Here is a 22,963-nt window from a genome sequence, read left to right as displayed (position 1 = left end):
GTTCACCTACAGAGGGCAAACAAAGGTCAGTTAACCCATCATCTAATGTGCCCCGTTATTCTTGTTCACACTAAGGAACAAAACAGCAGGTACGTATCTAGTCCAAAATCATTCTAGAAAAGTAAACATCATCGCTTACTCCCGAGCAATCACCAGACAGCAAGAACACACACAACTCGTACTGTGTACGTTAATTACGTACTAAGCAGGACCTAACAAAACGGAGCAAGTTTTAAAGCAGGACGCTGAGCGAGTATGCGGTGGGGGTCACGAGGGGAACGGGTCTCGTTTTTTGCACAGGGGGAGAGAGAGGGAGATGCCTACTTTAGGGATCACTGTGCTGCCGGGCCCAAGTTCCTGCTTCCCGGCGATTAGGACCAAGGCCACAGCAGCAGAAGAGAACCAGAGAAAGACTGTCGCGCGGACCGATCGACCGAGAGGAGAAAAGGAACGTTACCTTCAGCAAAGCACCCCGCTCTTCCTCCAGTGCCTCAAAGCGGCAGCGTTCCACCAGTTACCATGACTCCCTCCAGCGGCTCCCCAGCCTGCCGCGTGCCCAACACCCTTCAAAGACCCTCGCCTCTCGTGACGCGGCTCCCTCTTCTCTTATTGGCTGCTCCTGGAGCGTGAACTGTAGGGATGTTCCCGCCCTCTCTACATCAGCCAACCGGTAGTTTGGTCGCGTGATCTTTACGAATAAGTCTGTTTAATGTCTTTTTTTGTTGTTGTTGTTGTTGTTTGTTTCAAATATTTATTACATTTTAAAAGTAGCTAGCAGCATTACAAAAGACTCATAAACAGAGGTAACAATATACATGCTTGCATATAATAAAAGTACAAAATATAGAATAAAGAAAATTGTTCCTGAGTTACGAAAAATAAATTGTTTTTAGGATTTCCATTTTCTAATTCTTAAAGTCATTTGAAGAGTTGTAAGAAAAGTTATCTTCGTATTTTTGTGTAATAGAACCCAATTCCACCACACGTGCAATGCTAGATGAGAATTATCTTTCCAGTTATTGATTTGTATGGAAATAAAGAAGTTAAACAAGGGCTTTATCTTCTGAAATATGTGTTGTAAGTGCCAATGACTTATAAATTATATGACAGGGGAAAGAGTCCTTAAGAATAGCTTGTATTTTGGGCTATATGTCAGTCCAGAAAATTTAGAGATTGCCACATTGATAAATTTGATGCATAAGACTAGACTACCAAATTCCTTATGACATGACCAGCAGAAGTCAGTTTTCTGTGGAATTACACAGTTTTGCTTTCTTCTTTGAGCACAGGGCACTGTGCTGAAGAAAGAATAACGGCAGCATAGTAACAGAGGATCTGGTACCTCGTGACCAAAATATATTCCAGTGATGAGAAGAAAATGTTGAGTCCAGGTTTTTTCCCCATATTTTTTGAGTGTTAATACAAATTCCCCCCTTTTACTAAGCGGCGGTAGAAGTTTCTACCGTGGCCCGGAGCGCTAAATATGCACATGCTGTTCTTAGCTCATCAAATTCTATGAGCATTGAGAGCTCTAGGCTGCAGCAGAAACCTCTACCATGGCTTAGTAAAAGGGGAAGTAATTTTTTTTTTTTTTTATAATTGTAAGGTGTTGTAGATAAAGGATACCCAGCAAGAGGACACATTGGGCCAGATTCTACAAAAGGTGGCAAACGTTAAGCAGCAGTAGCTGACTTACCACGCCTAACTTAATTGGTTTAATTGGGTTTAAGTAGGTGCCGCTACATGGCCTCCAGGACTGGCGCCTAGGTCCCTGGCAGCTAGCGGCATAGTGATGCTGGCTGAAGTCCAGAAGTGGGCAAAGTTAGGGGCAGTGCCAGACTTCAGCATTACTATACGCCACTGGCCATGATTCAGGAAGGACCCTGGGTGCTAGAAATGCAGGCCTGTAAACTATGGCCTACATTTTGGAGGCTTTGGGAGCCGCGATTCTGGAAGCAGTACCTGTCAGCGACTGGCACCACTTACAGAATCAGGGCTATTATGTTTCATAATATAGGAGTCTAGTAAACTTGCATTATGTATGCTGTTACTATGTAAATCTTAAATAGCACATTTGAGAGATAAAACCATTTAAAGAAATGCGTAGATCAAATTCCTCTTTCAACTGTTCAAAGGTTTTTAAAGTACCATTAGTAAGCAATTGAATTAAGTACCATATATTACACTTTTTCCATACATTCCAATTGGAGATTTATCAATTAGAATTAATGAATTATTCCAAACTAGTGTTTAAGCCCATTACATTAACAGGTTGTAGAATAGATGTGTAGACTTAACAGGCCACAAAATTAACTGAAAACTTACCGTGTGAGCTTTAATATCCTTTGTACAGTTGATTTCCAGGCTTTAAACAGTTTTCTGAATTTTAAATATATTTTTTTCTTATTTTTTGTTGGATGCTGCGGGCCTCAAAAATTGTTTGCTTTTCCCTTTTCCAGCAGACCTCTGTACCACTCACATACCCCAATCACTGTGGAGTGCAGTACCTGACTGCTGGCACTGTGGAGGTTTTTCAGGCACACTGAGTGCTGGCACTGTTTTCTTAGGCACACTGAGTGCTGGCACTCCAACCAAGCTCACCCCTCCCACCAAAACTAAGCAAGATTGCTTCCTGCCCCCCTCCCCAGCACACTCCATCCCCCAAAGCAAAGCAAGATCATTCCTTGCCCCCTGCCAAGTACACCTCCCCCCCCCAAAGCAAAGCAAGATCGCTCCCTGGCCCCTCACCAGCACACCCCCTTCACCCAAACCAATGCAAGATTGGTCACTGCTCCCCCAACACACACACCCTTCCCCCAAACCAAAGCAAAATTGCTCCCTGCCCCAAGCACACAGGTTTTGGCTTATCTGAGAAGTCTCCCGTTTCTGAGGCAGCTCTGGCAGGGTCCGACGCAGGCTCCTTGTAGCGATAGGAAAACCGTCGCAGGCTCCTTAGTCAGCTGGAGGAAACAACCACACGCAAACCACCGCAGGTGCTAGAATAGATATGTAGACTTAGGCATTTCTTTCTTTCTCTTTCTTTCTTTCTGTTTGTCTGTCTTTCTGTCTCTCTTCCTGCCCGCTGGCTGTCTTTCTTTCTTTCTTTCTTTCTGTCTCTCTCCCTGCCCGCTGGCTGTCTTTCTTTCTGTCTCTCGCTCTCCTTGGCATCTGTCTGTCTTTCTTTCTTTCTTTCTGTCTCTCTTCTTGGCCGCTGTGTGTCTTTCTTTCTGTCTCTCTCTCTCTCTCTCCTTGGCCGCTGTTTGTGTGTCTTTCTTTCTTTCTTTCTTTCTTTCTGTCTCTCTCTCTCCTTGGCCGCTGTCTGTGTGTCTTTCTTTCTTTCTGTCTATCTCTCTCCCTGCCCCCTGCCTGTCTGTGTCTTTGTTTCTCATGCGCCCTTCTCCCACCTACCTTGTAAAAATGAAGCAGCTCTGGCAGGGTCCGACGCAGGCTCCTTGTATCGATAGGGAAACCACCACACGTAAACTGCTGCAGGCTCCTTAGTCAGTTGGAGGAATCCAGAGGAAACTGCCGCACGCACCACAAACCACCACATGCGCGGCAAACCACCACAAGCTCCACCGCCACATGCGTCGCAAACCTCTACTGCTCATGTGTGGCACGGATCACGGAGGCAGGCTCACGGAGTTTGAAGTGCGCATGCGCGCTAAGGGTTTTATTATGATAGATTACCATCAAAGGGATCAATGGCCCAGGGAGCTTGAGTAGAAAACAATCCGAAAAGTATCGAAGTTCCCGAGAAGAAAAAAAGGCTTGAAGTGGTCCAAAGGCCCACAACGAAAAAGTTGTTAAAAGTAAACCAAAATCAGTAGGAATTAAGGAACCCAATCAAATTCAAGAATAATGACAAAAATGAAGGAGAAAATAATGGGAAAGCACCAAAAATCAAAAATATTTGCTGAGGAAAACAACTTCTCAGCTCCTCAGAAAATGATGAACTATAGGTCCTGTATATTGATGTCAGTGGGAAGGCACTAGCGTGCATGTGGTACAAGCACTGACTAAACAGTTTAAAATGACAGTACAGGTTCTGAGTTTGCTTATGGGCTTTGAAAATAAGCCCTTATACTTGCTTGTCCTTGGAAAATTTGACATTCTCCTCCAAACCTATGGTCCTCCTCCAACCTATTGTCCTCCAATATTCTCCTCCAAACCTATGGTCACAAGTTATTTTATTGAAGGGTCAAAGGGCGCAGAGAGAATATTGGCAATATACAATGCCATGATCTGAAAAAGTTTTCTAATGAAGAGGAATAGCGTATTCCTTTTTCACAAAAATAAAATAGCCATCTTGCCTGGGTGGTATGGATAGGCCAGGATGAGAGGGATCTGACTATTGTATAGATAGGCTGTGGGTGAGAGGAAGGAGGGAGGAGAAGAAAAGTTGGATGGAGTAAATGGTGGGGATAAGGTGAGGTTGGGTAGGAAGAGAGGTTAGTGGGACATTCAGGCCCACATTCTCTAAAGGATGCCGAAAGTTAGGTGCTGATAGGCACTTAGATTGCACCTGATGGTGAATAACTTAAGTGTTTTAGACTCCTCCCTCCGTATTCACGGTGGTTAGGGGTGGGACATAATTGCAAATATGGAAAAACCATGAATAACTTTTTATACGTTATTCGTGGGTTTTTGTAACAGCCACCGTTATTACTATTGAAACCGTAAATAACTTTTTGCAGCGATTTTGAGGCTGATAGCAGGCAAGCAGCGTTTTTCTCTATGCATGCTGGGAAGCAGCGATTTTGAGGGTGAAAGCTTGGAAGCAATGATTTTCTAAGTGAAAGCTGGTAAGAGCCAAACTTTTTTATCAGTACAGTACAGGTACTTTACTCATGATGTAACTTTTGGGGGGAGGAGTCAGCATGCAGAAAATCATGAATGAGCGAAACTGTGAGTGCTGAAACCGCAAATATGGAGGGAGGAATGTAGTTGGTTTTAAGAGGCACTATCAAAGTTTGAAAATCAATAAAGATTTAAACAAAAAACAAACAAACAAACAAAAAAGAGGCATGTTAATTGCTCACGCCATTAAAAACCTCTGGTACTGACGCCTGGGTCCATGGTGCCTAGCAGCGCCTAGTGATGTCAAAGCGCCAAAGTGGACGTGTTTAGGGATGGTGCCAGATTTCAGCACCGCTGGTTGCGATTCTGCAACAGCCCTAGGCACAAGAAATGTAGGCCTGTAAATCCCTGGCCTACATTTCCGGCGCCTGGGGTCCTTGCCAGGCAACGGTATCCCCAATTATGGAAGCGGTGCTTGTTTGTGATGAACACGTGGCAAGCGCTTCCCTAGCTGTCTTTGGCCACGAGTCCTTCCAGAGTGTGTACTATCCAATGTGCTCCTCATCTAAATATGGCCTGGCCAGTTGCGCCCATGACCCTGCCATACTTTATTTTCCCTTTTACATGCATGGTAATGCTAAAACAGCTAGCGCGCCTTAGTAAAAGGACCCCTATATTTCCCCCCCCCAAAAAAAAAAAAAAGTTTAAATCTTGTTTAAATAGTTGCCAGAAAACGTATTACTGCTGCATTAAATGTAGATGTGCTATCAGCAGCTGTAATACCTAGTGCGCTGTACTGATCTGCGCGCTAGCTGCCATAGCCAGACACTCCTCTACTTCACCTCTATCACACCTATGAACTGCTACTGCCTGTTAAGCAGGTAGCATCTTTTTTTTCCTGTACTGACTAATTTTAACACACAGTAGCCATTAGCATTTGTCTGTGCTATATCTACTGTGCAGTAAAAACTGCAGTAGCTGTTTAATTAAGCTTAGTAAAAGGACTCCATTCTCAGAAGCAACCTGGATCATCTTTAAACCCATACAGAACATCATCTTTGAATAAGTTCTGTCTTGGTCCAATGAAAGATACCACAAACTTATAAAGAATCAAGTCTTCAAAATATGTGATAAGATTTTAGCAGTTTGGAAAATATTAAATAGCATTTTCTTTGTAAGGCATGATGACATTCCCCCGTTACCGATTTCTGTATTACTCTTTGACCCTGCTGTCCTCTTCACCATCATTCCTCCAACATTTAAGCAACAAATTGAGCCTCGAACATACTTCCTACTTTAAGGATATATATTAAATACATTAAAGTATTTGTATGAGTTACTACCTACGTTTGTGCTACTTTGCTAATTGTAAAGTGTTAAAAGTAAAACATGCATCTGAGACTGACCACTAGACAGCCACACACTCACTTCCAAGGTTCAGTAACTGCATAACTTTGAGAATTACCCAAGTGTTCAAGACTGGACTGCAGCTCCACCTGTAGTAGATTTCTATAGGGGGGGGGGAAAGAGAACCAGTGTGGGGCAAGTGGTGGCTTCCCTTTTCCACTCCAACTGCAATAGGGAAAAGTAGGTAAATTCAAACGGTTCTAAGTCAGCATTATAGAAGAAAATCATTATAGAAACCTAATAACCTTTAAAGCAAACTAGGTAACATTTTTAACAGGTGTGCCATCTCTTAGGAATCAATACAGTCCACTGTTCTCTCCAAACAAAGAAATCCATTCACTAATATCCTTAATACCAGTAAAAACCAAACTAGCAAGATATATGAGCAGACTTGCATTTCCCTTCCACTTTCTTGTATTACTTACCAAGTTCACAGGGAGAAGAAATCTCTGTTTTCTTTTCTTTCATAATCAGCCTTTGCCTCCCTCCTATCTAATGTCAAAGTGCAGCTAAAAGTTCACAAGCCCTTTTCCTATCTTTATAAGAAGCCTGTTTTCTTCGATAAGAGCAGGTAGTAGTGCTTTTCATTGGTTGGCAGAGGGTACCATTGTCTGAAAGAAGTTTAGGAAACCAATGAGAATTTCTCAAATACAATTACATTTATTTTCTGCTGATTGTTATGGAAAAAAATTATAAAAATGACAGCTTACATATAAATGTGAAGTTAATATATTGCAACACCTTTGCTCTGGATCTTATGAATTAGAAGCTACAACACTTGGCATCTAAGATATATTTCATTCAGGACTTTAAATAAGAGTGATGGAAAAGCTGCTTAGGCAAACCTATTGTTGTTACTCTTGGCAACAGACAAATCCCCTAATTATAAGAAACCTGAACCTCCCACTCCTGGTTATATATTGATTAGTACATGTAAATCTTTTTTAAAATGTTTAAGATGACATTTATCAGAGCTACCCAGTTCCAATAGGGAGTATTAGGACCAGTTCTGGATTTCTGACAACTGTATCCTGGTGCATTACAGCTAGGGTTACCATATGGCTTCAGAAAAAGGAGAACAGATTGAGACATCCAGGTTTTACTTCCATTGCTTTCAATAGAAGTAAAGCCCAGATGTCTATCTGTTCTCCTTACTTCCATTACTTTCAGTAGAAGTAAAACCTGGATGTCTCAATCCATCCTCCTTTTTCTGGAGCCATATGGTAACCCTAATTTACAGCAGCGTTTCTGAAGTTAGTCCTGGAGTACCTGTTTGCCAGTCAGGTTTTCAGGATATCCACAATGAATATGCATGAAGTTGATTTACATTGTATGTACCGTATTTTCACGCATATAACGCGCGCGTTATACGCGTTTTTACCTACCGCGCATACCCCTCGCGCGTTATATGCGTGAGCGCGGTATACAAAAGTTTTAAAACATAGTTCCCACCCCGCCCGACGCCCGATTCACCCCCCCCCCCAGCAGGACCGCTCGCACCCCCACCCCGAACGACCGCTCGCACGCGCTCCCACCCGCACCCGCATCCACGATCGGAGCAAGAGGGAGCCCAAGCCCTCTTGCCCGGCTGACTCCCCGACGTCCGATACATCCCCCCCCCCCCGGCAGGACCACTCGCACCCCCACCCCGAACGACCGCTCGCACGCGCTCCCACCCGCACCCGCATCCACGATCGGAGCAAGAGGGAGCCCAAGCCCTCTTGCCCGGCCGACTCCCCGACGTCCGATACATCCCCCCCCCCGGCAGGACCACTCGCACCCCCACCCCGAAGGACCGCCGACTTCCCGACAATATCGGGCCAGAAGGGAGCCCAAACCCTCCTGGCCACGGCGACCCCCTAACCCCACCCCGCACTACATTACGGGCAGGAGGGATCCCAGGCCCTCCTGCCCTCGACGCAAACCCCCCTCCCCCCCAACGACCGCCCCCCCCAAGAACCTCCGACCGCCCCCCAGCCGACCCGCGATCCCCCTGGCGACCCCCACGACCCCCCCACCCCCCTTCCCCGTACCTTTGGTAGTTGGCCGGACAGACGGGAGCCAAACCCGCCTGTCCGGCAGGCAGCCAACGAAGGAATGAGGCCGGATTGGCCCATCCATCCTAAAGCTCCGCCTACTGGTGGGGCCTAAGGCGCGTGGGCCAATCAGAATAGGCCCTGGAGCCTTAGGTCCCACCTGGGGGCGCGGCCTGAGGCACATGGGCCCAACCCGACCATGTGCCTCAGGCCGCGCCCCCAGGTGGGACCTAAGGCTCCAGGGCCTATTCTGATTGGCCCACGCGCCTTAGGCCCCACCAGTAGGCGGAGCTTTAGGATGGATGGGCCAATCCGGCCTCATTCCTTCGTTGGCTGCCTGCCGGACAGGCGGGTTTGGCTCCCGTCTGTCCGGCCAACTACCAAAGGTACGGGGAAGGGGGGTGGGGGGGTCGTGGGGGTCGCCAGGGGGGTCGCGGGTCGGCTGGGGGAGCGGTCGGAGGTTCTTGGGGGGGGCGGTCGTTGGGGGGAGGGGGGTTTGCGTCGAGGGCAGGAGGGCCTGGGATCCCTCCTGCCCCTAATGTAGTGCGGGGTGGGGTTAGGGGGTCGCCGTGGCCAGGAGGGTTTGGGCTCTCTTCTGGCCCAACTACCAAAGGTACGGGGAAGGGGGGTGGGGGGGTCGTGGGGGTCGCCAGGGGGGGTCGCGGGTCGGCTGGGGGGGCGGTTGGAGGTTCTTGGGGGGGGGGCAGTCGTTGGGGGGAGGGGGGTTTGCGTCGAGGGCAGGAGGGCCTGGGATCCCTCCTGCCCGTAATGTAGTGCGGGGTGGGGTTAGGGGGTCGCCGTGGCCAGGAGGATTTGGGCTCCCTCCTGGCCCGATATTGTTGGGGAGTCGGCGGTCCTTCGGGGGGGAGGGATGTATCGGACGTCGGGGGGGGGGCATCAGGCTTTCAGGATGGGGACAGACCTTCAAGGGGGGACAGTGCACGGAAGTCAGGGGGGGTGAACGGAGAGTCGGAAAGTCAGGGCGGGCGAAAGGAGCGTCGGGCAGCATGCGCGGTATACCCGTGAGCGCGGTATACCAAAGTTTTTGTACATATCATCGTGATTTCTGTGCGCGTTTTATACGGGTGCGCGTTATTTGCGTGAAAATACGGTAGTTCTCTTTCATGGATATTCATATGAAAACCTGATTGGCAAAGTGAGTATTCCAGGACTGACTTGGGGAATGCTGCATGATTACAGGACCCTTAGTGCTGATTTCAATGGATAGAATCAGGGACTCCCAGAGATGACAAGGTTCCCATTTCCAGGCTGGAGATTTTGGATATCCCTGGTTTTGAACTAACATCCCAAAGCAGTATAGGATTTGTAGTGCCTGATCCTGCCCATTGAAATCAATACTGCAAGTGCATGGATGGGGTAGGCAGAAATCCAGGACTGCCCACAATATCCTGTCTGGGTAACTTAGTGTCTCTGAACTCCATATACCACATACAAGTGCTGTGGAATGTAAGTATAAACCCAAGACAGGTTGAAAAGTCTCCCCTGGGTAACTTAGCTCTATTTTGTGTGTGTGTGTTTATTCAAATTTCTTTAAGCTCATTTGCTGCCATTTCCTTGAAACTCTTGGAACAGCCAGTTTAGCAAGATAATCCACGTTAAAGCCCCCATGATGAATCCAATTTCTCCATAGTGGTTATTATATCACAGTTGACATCCATATACTGCACTGAACCAATCAGGCCCACCCAGTGTGTGTGACAGCGCATGTGATACCCAACCAAATGTGGCTGTCTCCAGGAAAACTGCTTTAAAAGGAGAAAAAAAAAGATTGTTCATAATAACATATTTAGGCTGACAGAAGGTGTTATCACTTTTAGGCCCTCCTTTACAAAGGCATGCTAGTGTTTTTAGCGCTTGCCATGGTGGTATGACCTCTGATGTTCATAGGAATTCCATGAGCGTCAGAGTTCTTACTGCCAAGGCTGGTGCTAAAAACACTAGCACGGCTTTGTAAAGGAGGGGGTTAGTTTATTTTCAGTTTTTTTGTTTAAAAATTTTCTTGGGAATTTATCACTCTTTATTACAAGCATTAGTGATTTTGACTCCACAGTTTATGGAAATCAGGACACATTTCAAATAGCCTGTTTAGCTGTACACTACTTAGGTGTTATTATCATGTAGCTAAGACACATTTTCAGAAAGATTACCTACATGCAAGCAGGGAGCTTACTCTTTAACAAGGGCCCTTTTTATCAAGCTGGTAAATGTTCCAACACTCATAGAATTCCTATGAGTGTCAGAGCACTTACCTAACCGGCCTGCATGGTGGTTGATATCCTCAAATCTATCCAGAGGTCTTCTATTTCATCTGCCTCCGCATCAGCTTGTCATCACCACCGACGCATCCCCTTATGCCTGGGGAGCACATTTGGACGAGTTTCAAACTCAAGGGTTTTGGACACCTCAGGAAATGAAGCATCACATCAATTTCCTAGAACTCAGAGCAATGTTTTATGCCCTCAAAGCATTTCAGCATCTTCTCTTTCCTCAGGTCCTCCTGCTATGCACAGACAATCAGGTTGCAATGTATTACATCAACAAACAAGGTGGGACAGGCTCTCGCCTATTGTGCCACGAAGCCCAGAGAATCTGGACTTGGGCCACAGATCACCACTTGTTCCTGAAAGCGATCTACATCCAGGGGGAGCATAACTCGTTAGCGGACAAACTCAGCAGAGTTCTACAACCACACGAATGGACTCTCGATCCATCGACCTTGCAGTCCATCTTCGACCAGTGGGGCACTCCTCAGGTGGACCTCTTTGCAGCTCCTCACAATCACCAACTGCCCCGCTTCTGCTCCAGACTCTACACTCCTCACCATCTGGCAGCAGATGCGTTCCTCCTGGATTGGTCCAATCTGTTCCTATACGCTTTCCCTCCGCTACCACTCATGTTACGCACTTTGTTCAAGCTCAAGAGGGACAGAGCCACCATGATCCTAATCACTCCAAGATGGCCCAGGCAGCATTGGTTCTCCCTTCTACTTCAACTCAGTTCCAGGGAACCATTTCTGCTTCCAATGTTTCCTTCTCTGCTTACACAGCATCAGGAGACCCTTCTTCATCCCAACCTCCAGTCTCTACACCTGACAGCTTGGTATCTCTCGGGCTGACTTCACATGATTCTCTACTGTCTCAGCCCGTTCGTTCTGTTCTAGATGCTTCCAGGAAACCGACCACTCTTCAGTGTTACCATCAGAAGTGGACAAGATTTTCTTCTTGGTGTCTTCTTCACCATCATAATCCCACGTCTCTTGCAGTGGAGACCTTGTTGGATTATCTGCTTTCTCTGTCTGACTCTGGCCTCAAATCTACCTCCGTCAGAGTTCATCTCAGTGCTATTGCAGCTTTTCATGAGCCAGTCCATGGGAAACTCCTTTCAGCTCATCCCCTGGTCACCAGATTCATGCAAGGCCTTTTTAATTTAAAACCACCTATTAAAGCACCTCCTGTGATCTGGGATCTTAATGTGGTTCTATCCGCTTTAATGAAGCCTCCATTTGAACCTTTGGCTAATGCCACTTTCAAGTTTCTCACTTGGAAGGTTCTTTTCCTTATTGCTCTCACCTCTGCCAGGAGGGTCAGTGAGCTCCATGCACTAGTTTCTGACCCACCTTTCACAGTTTTTCATCATGACAAGGTGGTTCTGCGTACACATCCAAAGTTTCTCCCTAAGGTTGTCTCGGAATTTCATCTCAACCAATCCATTGTTCTGCCTGTTTTCTTTCCAAAACCTCACTCTCATTCTGGAGAACAGGCTCTGCATACTTTGGACTGTAAGCGGGCTCTGGCTTACTATTTAGACCGTACTAAGCCCCACAGATCATCTCCCCAACTCTTTCTGTCCTTTGATCCGAATAAATTGGGACATCCTGTTTCTAAACGTACGTTGTCAAATTGGCTTGCAGCGTGCATTTCATTCTGTTATGCTCAGATCGGACTGACACTGGAAGGTTCTGTCACAGCCCATAGAGTCCGAGCTATGGCAGCATCTGTAGCTTTCCTCCGTTCCACTCCTATTGAGGAAATCTGCAAGGCTGCCACTTGGTCCTCAGTTCATACTTTTACATCTCATTATTGTCTGGATGCATTCTCCAGATGGGATGGACACTTCGGCCAATCTGTTTTACAAAATTTGTTTTCCTAATGGCCAACCTTCCCTCCATCCCTCTTTTTGTTAGCTTGGAGGTCACCCATCAGCCAAGAATATGCTGCCTGCTTGTCCTGGGATAAAGCACAGTTACTTACCGTAACAGGTGTTATCCAGGGACAGCAGGCAGATATTCTTGCGTCCCACCCACCTCCCCGGGTTGGCTTCTTAGCTGGCTTATCATAACTGGGGACCGCGCGCCTGTGTTGGGCGGGAAGGCACTCGCGCATGCGCGGTGCGGCCTCTAGAACTTTCCAAGTTCTTAGAGTGCAATCACTCTAAAAGTGTCCGTACCGGGGCTCCGTCGGTGCCGTCACCCATCAGTCAAGAATATCTGCCTGCTGTCCCTGGATAACACCTGTTACGGTAAGTAACTGTGCTTTAAAGGGGGGATAGGCCTTCAAAGGGGGGACAGGCCAGGGATGGTGGCATAGGCCTTCAGGGGGCACAGGCAGGCCTTCGAGGGGGCAGTCCTTCAGGGGGAGGAAAGGCCTTGGGGGGGTGCAGGCCTCTAAGAAGTGAACAGGCCTTTAAGGGGAGTGCAGACCTTTAAGGGGGGGGGACAGGCCTTCAAAGAGGGGACAGGCCAGGGATGGTGGCATAGGCCTTTAGGGGGAACAGGCAGGCCTTCAAGGGGGGGAGGACAGGCCTTCAGGGATGGGGGTACAGGCCTTCAAGGGGGAGGTGCAGGCCTTCAGGTGGGACAGACCTTCAGGAGAGGGGGGCCCTGGTGTAGAAGTACACGGAGGGAGGGAAGGGGGGTTCAAAGAGATGTGCATATGCTAGACTTTGGGGGGGGGGGAGAAATAATGGGCCTAAAAATAGAGAAGAGGGAGAGAGATGATGGACAATGGGATTTAGGGAGGGAAGGATCAGAAAGGCAGAGAAGTTGGACACAAGGAATGGTGTGGAGGGGGGGATAGAGATACTGGATAGGAGGGTAGTTGGGAAAAGAAAAGGAGAGATGGTGGACCCTGGGGTGGTGGGGAAGGAGGGAGAGATGCTGGATGAAAGGGTAGTTAAGAAAAGGTGGATCTGTGGATGGAGACGAAAAAAAAGAAAGATGGCAGATCTCCGGAGGAGGGAAGGGAAATGGAAGGGGAGGACAGAGATGGAAGATGGATGGTTAGCAGGGAGAAAGAAGAAATAAGGAGACCCTGGCAAGCAAGTTATCAGAAGACAACCAGAGCCTGGGACCAACAAGATTTGAATAATGACCAGACAACAAAAGATAGAAAAACTAATTTTATTTTCCATTTTGTGATTACAATATGTCAGATTTGAAACAGGTATCCTGCCAGAGCTGGTGTTAGACCGCAAACGTGGGCTAGGATTTAAGAGAGAGGAAAAATGTTTTTTGTTTGTTTATTTTGTTTACACCACAGCACCAGTGTGGTTAGGAGAAGGCAAAGGGGGTGAAGAGGCTATAAAATAAACCCACCAGGATATTTGAAAAAAACACCCAATTGGACAGGAAAATCAAATCTAATCAAAAAACCAATTTAGTAGGCTGAATCGAATCAAATTTTTTTTCCCCTGAATCGGGCAGCACTAGTATATTGTATTATATGCCCCTGTGATAAATATTACATCGGTCACACTAAAATCAGAATAGCGTAACATTTAAGTAACATCCGATGTGGCCGGCTGTCAGCTCCTCTGATTTCCCACTGGCTAGATATAGGACATGGGAGTGAAAAATTACGATATATGGTGTTGTTAGATTTACCTACATATAGGGGGGATGTTACACAGATTTTAATGGACAAAGAACACTGGTTTATTTTTAACTGGCAGACCCTAAGCCCTAGAGGGCTCAATAATGAGATTGATTGATTTCAGATGTAGAGTGCCGTATCTCCCTTTCACAAAGCAGTAAGATTGCTGACTAGTAATGAGTTAGAGGGAGGAGTTTGTGCATGTGACTCAGAACTCCCTATTTAAGTTGAGATAGGAGGTCAGCAGCTTGATGTCAGTTAGTAGGCTGTTCTGATGGAGCAGGTCAGATGGGTCCTTCTTTGGAGGCTGTTTCTAGGTAATTTATGGAAATTTGTAATATGTATTAATATATTTTATAAACAGCATTAGTGTTAATGTTTTTGTAGTGAGATGTTAAATTATATTATATGTTTTTTGATAGATAATCCCTTCCTGAGGAAGCACAAGGCGAAACTCGAGTAGAAGGGAAGATATTTGTAATTTTTGGCTTCCAGAAGTTATTATTTATTAGCACTTGCACAAGCACTTTATGACACCAGCTGCTTATTAAATGACCATCGGAGAAGGAGTAACCACCACAAAGATAAGTTTATTTTATAGTAAATGGATATTGGATTGTTATATGGTGGTACAGACATTAATAGTGCCATGATGGTCTGATGGCAACTGGTGTTGTGTGTCTTTACACTAAGGTTGTGGGTCTGAACACTATTTAAATTATTAATTAATTATTTTAAATTGTGATATGAATATTGTAATTTAAGTTATCACAATTGAAAAAATATATATATATCCCTATATTTATTTATTTAAATTTTAAATACCAACTTGCATATTTTAGACCTAATTTTGGCTTCCATAGGTAACCAGTATAAAGAAATCAAGCAAGGCGTCATATGATCATATTTTTGTACCAGATAGATAAGCCTTTTCAGCATTGTTTTAGTACATCCTACATAACCAGCTACAGTAATCCAATTTGGATAGTATTAATGCTTGAACAGCTAAAACAATTTTTTGAGTGTTGAAAAATGTTCTAATTTGCCTTAATTTTTTATACTTCTAAAACACTATGGGGCTCAATCGAAAAGGAAATATGTCTAAAAACCCGCCCAAGTCAGCACTTGGACGACCTAAAAGACAGGTCATCCAAGTGCCAATAATCAAAATGGTATTTTAGACGTATCTAGGGACATTTTAGGCCTCTGAATGCTGCTGTTCGCCCAGAGCTGAAAGGGGCGTTTTTGGAGGAGTGATGAGGGCGGGATGTGAGTAGGATGTGGGCTGACCTAGAATTGGTCGAACTGCAGGGATAAACGAAAGTTTTACAAGGCTGCCTGACTGAATTTATACATTGTGATTTAGATGAGCTAAAGGAACTAGAAATAACAGGGGATTTCAATCAAATAAATCAAAATGTATACAAGGACGTATTGAAATCAGATTTTAGTAGCTGGACATCATTCACACCACATTAACAAGGACTTTGTGACTACACACCCTCAATAAGACAACATATGAAAAATAATATATATATAAGACAACGGAGAAAAATGAACCTCAATTGTGAGAGGCCAGGACTACACAAGTGCCTGAGCCAACTCACATCATCACAGGTTCATAAAAAAACTCCGTGTACATTTAAATAATTCTCATTCATACGTTTTTTCAAAAACTATTTTTTCTTTTTCAAACTTTTTCTGTGTGAGCAAAGTCAACAGTATTAACAATCTATTTTTCAGTGTGAACCAAAACCAAGCTAATCAAAAAATTAACGAGGGCAACAGCTCAACTTCACAGGTGTAAATAGTTGTAGAGGCATGAAAATGATAACAGCAATAAGAGAAAAAAACGTTCACTCATCTGAAAAAACAAGATGGTTCTAAAGATTCCTCAGTTCGTGTCCCAACAGAAAAGTCTTTCTGTTTCTCCTAAAAGGCTACTTCAGGGGAATATTGCATTGTCCAGAAAATTTCACGCTTCTTCCAACACAATCACTATAAAGCTGGCTCCTCTCCAAATGGTTCTGGGACTGTGAGACGCGCCCGGCTCGAACAAAAAGACGAACGAACCGGGCGTCATGACGTCATCACAAAAACGTGATGCGTGATAGGCTAAACCCCAGCTAACAATTAATCACCTTATATTGTATTCTTCATGCTTCATAGATCATCACAAAGACAAAATAAACAGACCCGGAACTGAAACTCTTCAAAAAAAAGGTTGCCATTCATGTACAGTATTCAAACCTTCAGGCTCTAACGTTTGCAACCGATCGATCCACTGTTGCTCTTTCTGCCAAAGTGTTTTTCCAATGTCGCCTCTCCTTAAAGATGTCATTAACTTCTCTATCACATAACATTTCAGGTTTTCAAACCTATGATCTTGTTGAACACAGTGAGTCACTATAGGAGCCGTTAATTTTCGAGTGTTCAGGCAACTTTTATGTTCCGTCATTCTCACTGTTAACGTACGTGAGGTTTGACCCACGTATAACAGGTCACATGGGCACTGAAGGATATATATAATGTTTGTTGATTGACAAGTAGAGGTATGACGTAAATTATAACTCTTGCCGTTTCTCGGATTAATAAAACTAGAAGTTGTAACCATTATATTACAATTGGAACAATGGCCACAAGGACCATGTCCAGGTACAATGTCCATATTCTCTTGGTCAAAATTTTCTTTAGATGTATGACATAACCAATCACTTAAGTTCCTGTTTCTTGATTGGGAAAAAATAAATTTCTTTTCAGCAAAACATGGAAGAGTTTTAAGTAATGGCAAATGTTTTTTATATTTTTTAATAATCTGCTGAGACATGCGAGTTTGTTTTATAACGCATGGAATCAATTCTTCTTCTATTTGAGGTCTCCTGTATTCCAATAGCACTTCTCTCGGATTGTGCAAAGCTCTTTTTTTTGCTTTTTTGACCACTGTACATGGGTAGTCCCTGGAAATTAACCTTTGTTCCAAGATATTAGCTTCTTGAATGAATATATCTTTAGTGTTACATATCCGTCGATATCTTAGAAACTGAGCAAAAGGGATGCTAGTTTTTAAATGAGCAGGATGCATACTATCAAATTTTAACAGAGTGTTTCTATCAGTGTCTTTACGGTAAATAGAGGTTTCAAATCCACAATCTTTCTTCTGAATTAGAACATCTAAGAAGCTGATCTTATCCATACTTAGTGACATAGTAAATTTAATAGATCGATGACATTGGTTGATTAACAGTTCAAAATCCTGTAGTTGTTGCAAAGTACCTGACCATATCATAAAAATATCGTCAATAAAACGCCACCATTGAACTGCATATTGAAATTCGGAAAGAGTATAGATGAATGACTCTTCAAACCACGACATGTAAAGATTGGCTATAGTTGGTGCAAATGAAGCGCCCATTGCAATCCCCGACAGTTGTTTATAAAACTCTCCATTGAAGATAAAGTAATTATTTTTTAAAGCAACCGCACTTAATTCTTTCAAAAAAAGAGTAAGATTGTTATTCCCATTAGGTAAAGTATTCCATAAAGTCTCAAGTACTGCAAGGGCTTCTTCCTGCGGGATGTTCGTATATAATGAACAGACATCAAATGTCACCAAAATATAATTCGTAGGAATTACCATTTGCAAATCATTTAACATTTTTAAAAATTGCGTAGTGTCTTGTATGTATGATTTAATATCCTTCAAGAAGCCATATAATTTTTTATCAATGTATTTACTAGTTTTCTCCAATAGAGAGTCTCGAGCCGATACTATGGGGCGGCCAGGAGGGCATTGAGCATTCTTATGTACCTTTGGTAACAGGCAAAATATAGGTACCTTAAAGTGTTGCGGGGTCAAGAAGCTAAATTCTTTTTTTGTTAGAAAACCTTGTTTTACTGCTTTGGAACAAATTTCCCCAATCATTGTGAAGATTTCTAAAGAGGGGTCATGTTGTAATTTCAAATAAACTTCTTCATTAAGCAATTGGGCATTAGCTTCAGCGATGTACAGATCTACACCCCACACAACAACAGCACCCCCCTTGTCCGCTCGTCTAATAACAATCGTTGGGTCTCTACTTAAATGCTGTAAAGCAGTCCATTCTTTAGAAGACAAATTATAAGATCGTCTCTGAATCTTAGCCACTTCTTCAACATGTTTAAGTTCCTGAGTCATTAAGTTTTTAAAAGCTTGTATTATCGGATTTACAGGGCCCGGAGGGTTCCATTTAGATTTTGGTTGAACACAGGACAAATCAGTTTCAGAACCAGGATGCTCATGAAAAAATGAACACAGATTTAGCCTTCGTAAAAATTTTTCTAAATCTATCTGAGCTTGGAAGGGGTTATGGGCTACCATGGGAACAAAAGACAACCCTTTAGACAATAGGGTTGTCTCTTCTGCAGTTAATACTCTGTTAGATATATTTATTACAGTTAACTCCGTTTCTTCTGTAGTCGGGCTCGTGACCGTCCCCGATATGTCCCTCTGCCTCGAATATTTCTTCCCCCTCTTATTTGACCTGTGGTTTGTCTGTTTTGGCCTTGATCCCCATCCTGGTCTTCTGATGTAGAAGTACCTTCACTGTTTAAATTCTCAGAGGATTCGCCCGATGTAGTAAATCTAACACTCTTCTGTTTGTAATTAATATTCATCCATCTGTACACATATCCGGTTTGATAATCTTTCTCATCCCTTTGGAACTTTTTAAGTTTATTAGTCCTTGCTTCCCTACGAAATTTGTCCATTTTAGAATTAGAATCAGCTAATTTGTTATCAAAGTCCACATTCTTACGTGCTTCTGTCAGAAGATCCTCATGTTTTATTTTGGTCTCTTGAATCTTAATTTGTAAGGTCTTAATTAATAATAACATAAGATCTAGAGAGCAACGATTCAAAATTTGATTCCATATTAATACAAAATCATTGTTGTCAGTGAACATTTGTGGTGCTGTTCTCATTCTTAGGCCCCTTGGAATGATCTCCTGTTTACAATATTCTACTAAACTCGCACTTTGTAATTCCATTTGGATTAATTGTTTCATTATTTTTTCAATATCTAACCATGCTATGTCTGTGTCATGTATTTCTAAATTAGTAGATAACGCTGGTGCTTGCAAAATCTCAGTCCTTTGACCATCAGAGAAACCAAAGCCACTATCCCAGAGCTGTGCCATCGAGAACTTCCCCAAAAAACAGGTGTTATGCAACTAGAAATAACAGGGGATTTCAATCAAATAAATCAAAATGTATACAAGGACGTATTGAAATCAGATTTTAGTAGCTGGACATCATTCACACCACATTAACAAGGACTTTGTGACTACACACCCTCAATAAGACAACATATGAAAAATAATATATATATAAGACAACGGAGAAAAATGAACCTCAATTGTGAGAGGCCAGGACTACACAAGTGCCTGAGCCAACTCACATCATCACAGGTTCATAAAAAAAACTCCGTGTACATTTAAATAATTCTCATTCATACGTTTTTTCAAAAACTATTTTTTCTTTTTCAAACTTTTTCTGTGTGAGCAAAGTCAACAGTATTAACAATCTATTTTTCAGTGTGAACCAAAACCAAGCTAACCAAAAAATTAACGAGGGCAACAGCTCAACTTCACAGGTGTAAATAGTTGTAGAGGCATGAAAATGATAACAGCAATAAGAGAAAAAAACGTTCACTCATCTGAAAAAACAAGATGGTTCTAAAGATTCCTCAGTTCGTGTCCCAACAGAAAAGTCTTTCTGTTTCTCCTAAAAGGCTACTTCAGGGGAATATTGCATTGTCCAGAAAATTTCACGCTTCTTCCAACACAATCACTATGAAGCATGAAGAATACAATATAAGGTGATTAATTGTTAGCTGGGGTTTAGCCTATCACGCATCACGTTTTTGTGATGACGTCATGACGCCCGGTTCGTTCGTCTTTTTGTTCGAGCCGGGTGCGTCTCACAGTCCCAGAACCATTTGGAGAGGAGCCAGCTTTATAGTGATTGTGTTGGAAGAAGCGTGAAATTTTCTGGACAATGCAATATTCCCCTGAAGTAGCCTTTTAGGAGAAACAGAAAGACTTTTCTGTTGGGACACGAACTGAGGAATCTTTAGAACCATCTTGTTTTTTCAGATGAGTGAACGTTTTTTTCTCTTATTGCTGTTATCATTTTCATGCCTCTACAACTATTTACACCTGTGAAGTTGAGCTGTTGCCCTCGTTAATTTTTTGGTTAGCTTGGTTTTGGTTCACACTGAAAAATAGATTGTTAATACTGTTGACTTTGCTCACACAGAAAAAGTTTGAAAAAGAAAAAATAGTTTTTGAAAAAACGTATGAATGAGAATTATTTAAATGTACACGGAGTTTTTTTTATGAACCTGTGATGATGTGAGTTGGCTCAGGCACTTGTGTAGTCCTGGCCTCTCACAATTGAGGTTCATTTTTCTCCGTTGTCTTATATATATATTATTTTTCATATGTTGTCTTATTGAGGGTGTGTAGTCACAAAGTCCTTGTTAATGTGGTGTGAATGATGTCCAGCTACTAAAATCTGATTTCAATACGTCCTTGTATACATTTTGATTTAGATGAGCTAAAACCATGTCTACATGCCAAAAAGGCATCCAAAGTGACCAGATAGGAAACCAACACTTATCTTTTAATGTGCTCTGTCCTCTGGACGTCCAGAGGACAGAGCACATTTAAAGATAAGTGTTGGTTTCTTATCATTTGCTAAAGAAATCTGTTACATAAAGCACGGATAAAAGCTATGAGCTATTAAATACTATATGGAGTTTTTGTAGACCAAGGATGTTTTTTCCTATGTAGCTGTATAGCTAACATAGAGTTTTTCCAGGTGACAACTATCCCTGGATAGAACTGAGGTCTTTTCTCCGTTATTGATAGGAAATTGTCTTGATAACCTCTGGTACAGTGGGTTCTTGATATACCACAAGTCACAGTGGCATCAATGCAGTTTACACAGCAAAGATTATAGAAACCAGAGAGAACACAGCGGCAGAGGCAATAGGAGGGGGATAGAAAAAAGGGAAGGCTGAACTACATATTTTGACAGGAAAGAGATAGTATAGCGGAGGTTGGTCTGTGCTTAAGTGTGGGCCCCCCAACCCTGGTTCGTATCAGGATTATAAAAAGAGGAAGAATACGTCTTATCCGAAGGCATCACGATAGAGAAATGTCTTAAGTAGAGTCTTAAAGCAATCCAGTGAAGTTTCTGTGCATGATTTGTTGGGGCGGACATTCAATAAAATTGGGCCTACTACTGAGAAAATACTGTTGCAGGTTGTATTATAAGTAATTTGAGTGAGGGGATTACAAGGCAGTTTCGCTGGAGTGAGTATAATGTGTGGGAAGATAAGTATGGGATGAATAGATTGTTAAGATAGGGCAGTGAATGAGAATGATGAGTTTTGAAAACAAGGAACAAGAATTTAAAGGTGACACGATGGCATACTGGTAACCAGTGGGCAGATTTCAGAAGAGGAGTGATGTGATCAAATTTGGTCTTGCCGGTAATGAGTTTGATAGCAGTGTAACATAGTAAATGACAGTAGATAAAGACCTGAAAGGTCCATCCAGTCTGCCCATAAGTTATACCCATTAAAATATACATGATTAACTTATCTATTCTTTGATATTTCTGGGCCATAGACTGTAAAATCTGGTATTGTCTTATTAGGTTCCAAATGTTGAAGTTGCCCACCCAGACCATCCTACACTGAATCACCATATATGGAGCACAGACCGTGCAGGTCTGTCCAATACCGGCTTTGTTCTTTAATTTACATCCTTTGTTCTCTAATTAGAGATCCTCTATTTTTATTCCACGCTTTTTTGAATTCCATCACCATTTTCCTCTCCAACACTTCCCTCCGGAGGGCATTCCAGGTATCTACCACCCTCTCCCTGAAAAAGAATTTCCTAGCATTGCTCCTGTCTTTCTCCCTGTAACCTCAAATTATGCCCTCTAGCTTTACCATTTTTTCTTCTCTGGAAAAGATTTGGCTCTATATTAATGCCTTTCAAGTATTTAAGAAATTTTTGTATTGACCTTAAGAGCACAGCCGGGCACTTCATATCACCAGTTACTTAACATCTTCGTCGGTCCAATTTTTAATTTTTATTCACTATAGCAAATTCTTAAACTTTTTTTGATTTTTCCTTAAAACTTATCAATATAGTTAAGTTGACACCACTTAGCTTTGTAGTGGGCTTTCAAACTTCATTTACACCAGTTTGAAGTTTGAAAGCTAAATGGTGTGAATTTAACCATATGAATAAAAATTTAAAATTGGACCGATGTTAAGCAAACGGTGATATGAAATGCCTGGCTGAGCTCTGAAAGTCCATACAAAAATTCCTTACATATGTGGCTGTTTTATGTTAAGCAGTTTACATTGAGCTCTGTAGAAAGTATTTGATATATTAGTACTTTCTGTTTAGAGGTGTAGAAATTTAGTACTAGTTCACTGGCTCATAATATCAGCTTTTTCAAGTATTTAAACATCTGTATCATATCTCCCCTGTCCCTCCTCTCCTCCAGAGTATACATATTTAGGTCTTCCAGGCTCTTCTCATTTCTTTTTGTTCAAACCCCTTACCATTTTCGTTGCCTTCCTCTGGACCACTTCAAGTCTTTTTATATTCTTCACCAGATACGGCCTCCAAAACTGAACACAATACTCCAAGTGTGGCCTCACCAATGACCTATGTAGGGGCATCAATACTTCCCTTCCTCTGCTGGTTACTCCTCTTTCTATATAGCCTAGCATCCTTCTGGCTACAGCCACCGCCTTATCACACTGT

At 43.1% G+C, this 22,963-nt stretch overlaps 1 protein-coding gene across 3 annotated transcripts in view; it reads right to left on the bottom strand.

The window, feature by feature from the left end:
• Positions 1 to 6,696, bottom strand: part of SLC11A2 (solute carrier family 11 member 2) — a 194,705-nt gene extending 188,009 nt beyond the window's left edge. Inside the window, exon 1 of one of the 3 annotated variants that reach the window (XM_033935870.1) lies at positions 6,633 to 6,696. In XM_033935870.1, coding sequence (XP_033791761.1) covers positions 6,633 to 6,675 — 43 coding nt within the window. In that variant the 5' untranslated portion in view covers positions 6,676 to 6,696. Of the gene's footprint in view, positions 1 to 457; positions 610 to 6,632 lie in introns of those variants that run through there. The other 2 variants (XM_033935868.1, XM_033935871.1) reach the window with 2 other exon arrangements.
• Between the last annotated feature and the right edge of the window lie 16,267 nt (positions 6,697 to 22,963).

The sequence above is a fragment of the Geotrypetes seraphini genome, chromosome 3, assembly GCF_902459505.1.
Source record: "Geotrypetes seraphini chromosome 3, aGeoSer1.1, whole genome shotgun sequence".
Classification (NCBI taxonomy): domain Eukaryota; kingdom Metazoa; phylum Chordata; class Amphibia; order Gymnophiona; family Dermophiidae; genus Geotrypetes; species Geotrypetes seraphini.
This window is presented reverse-complemented; position numbering and strand designations above follow the sequence as displayed.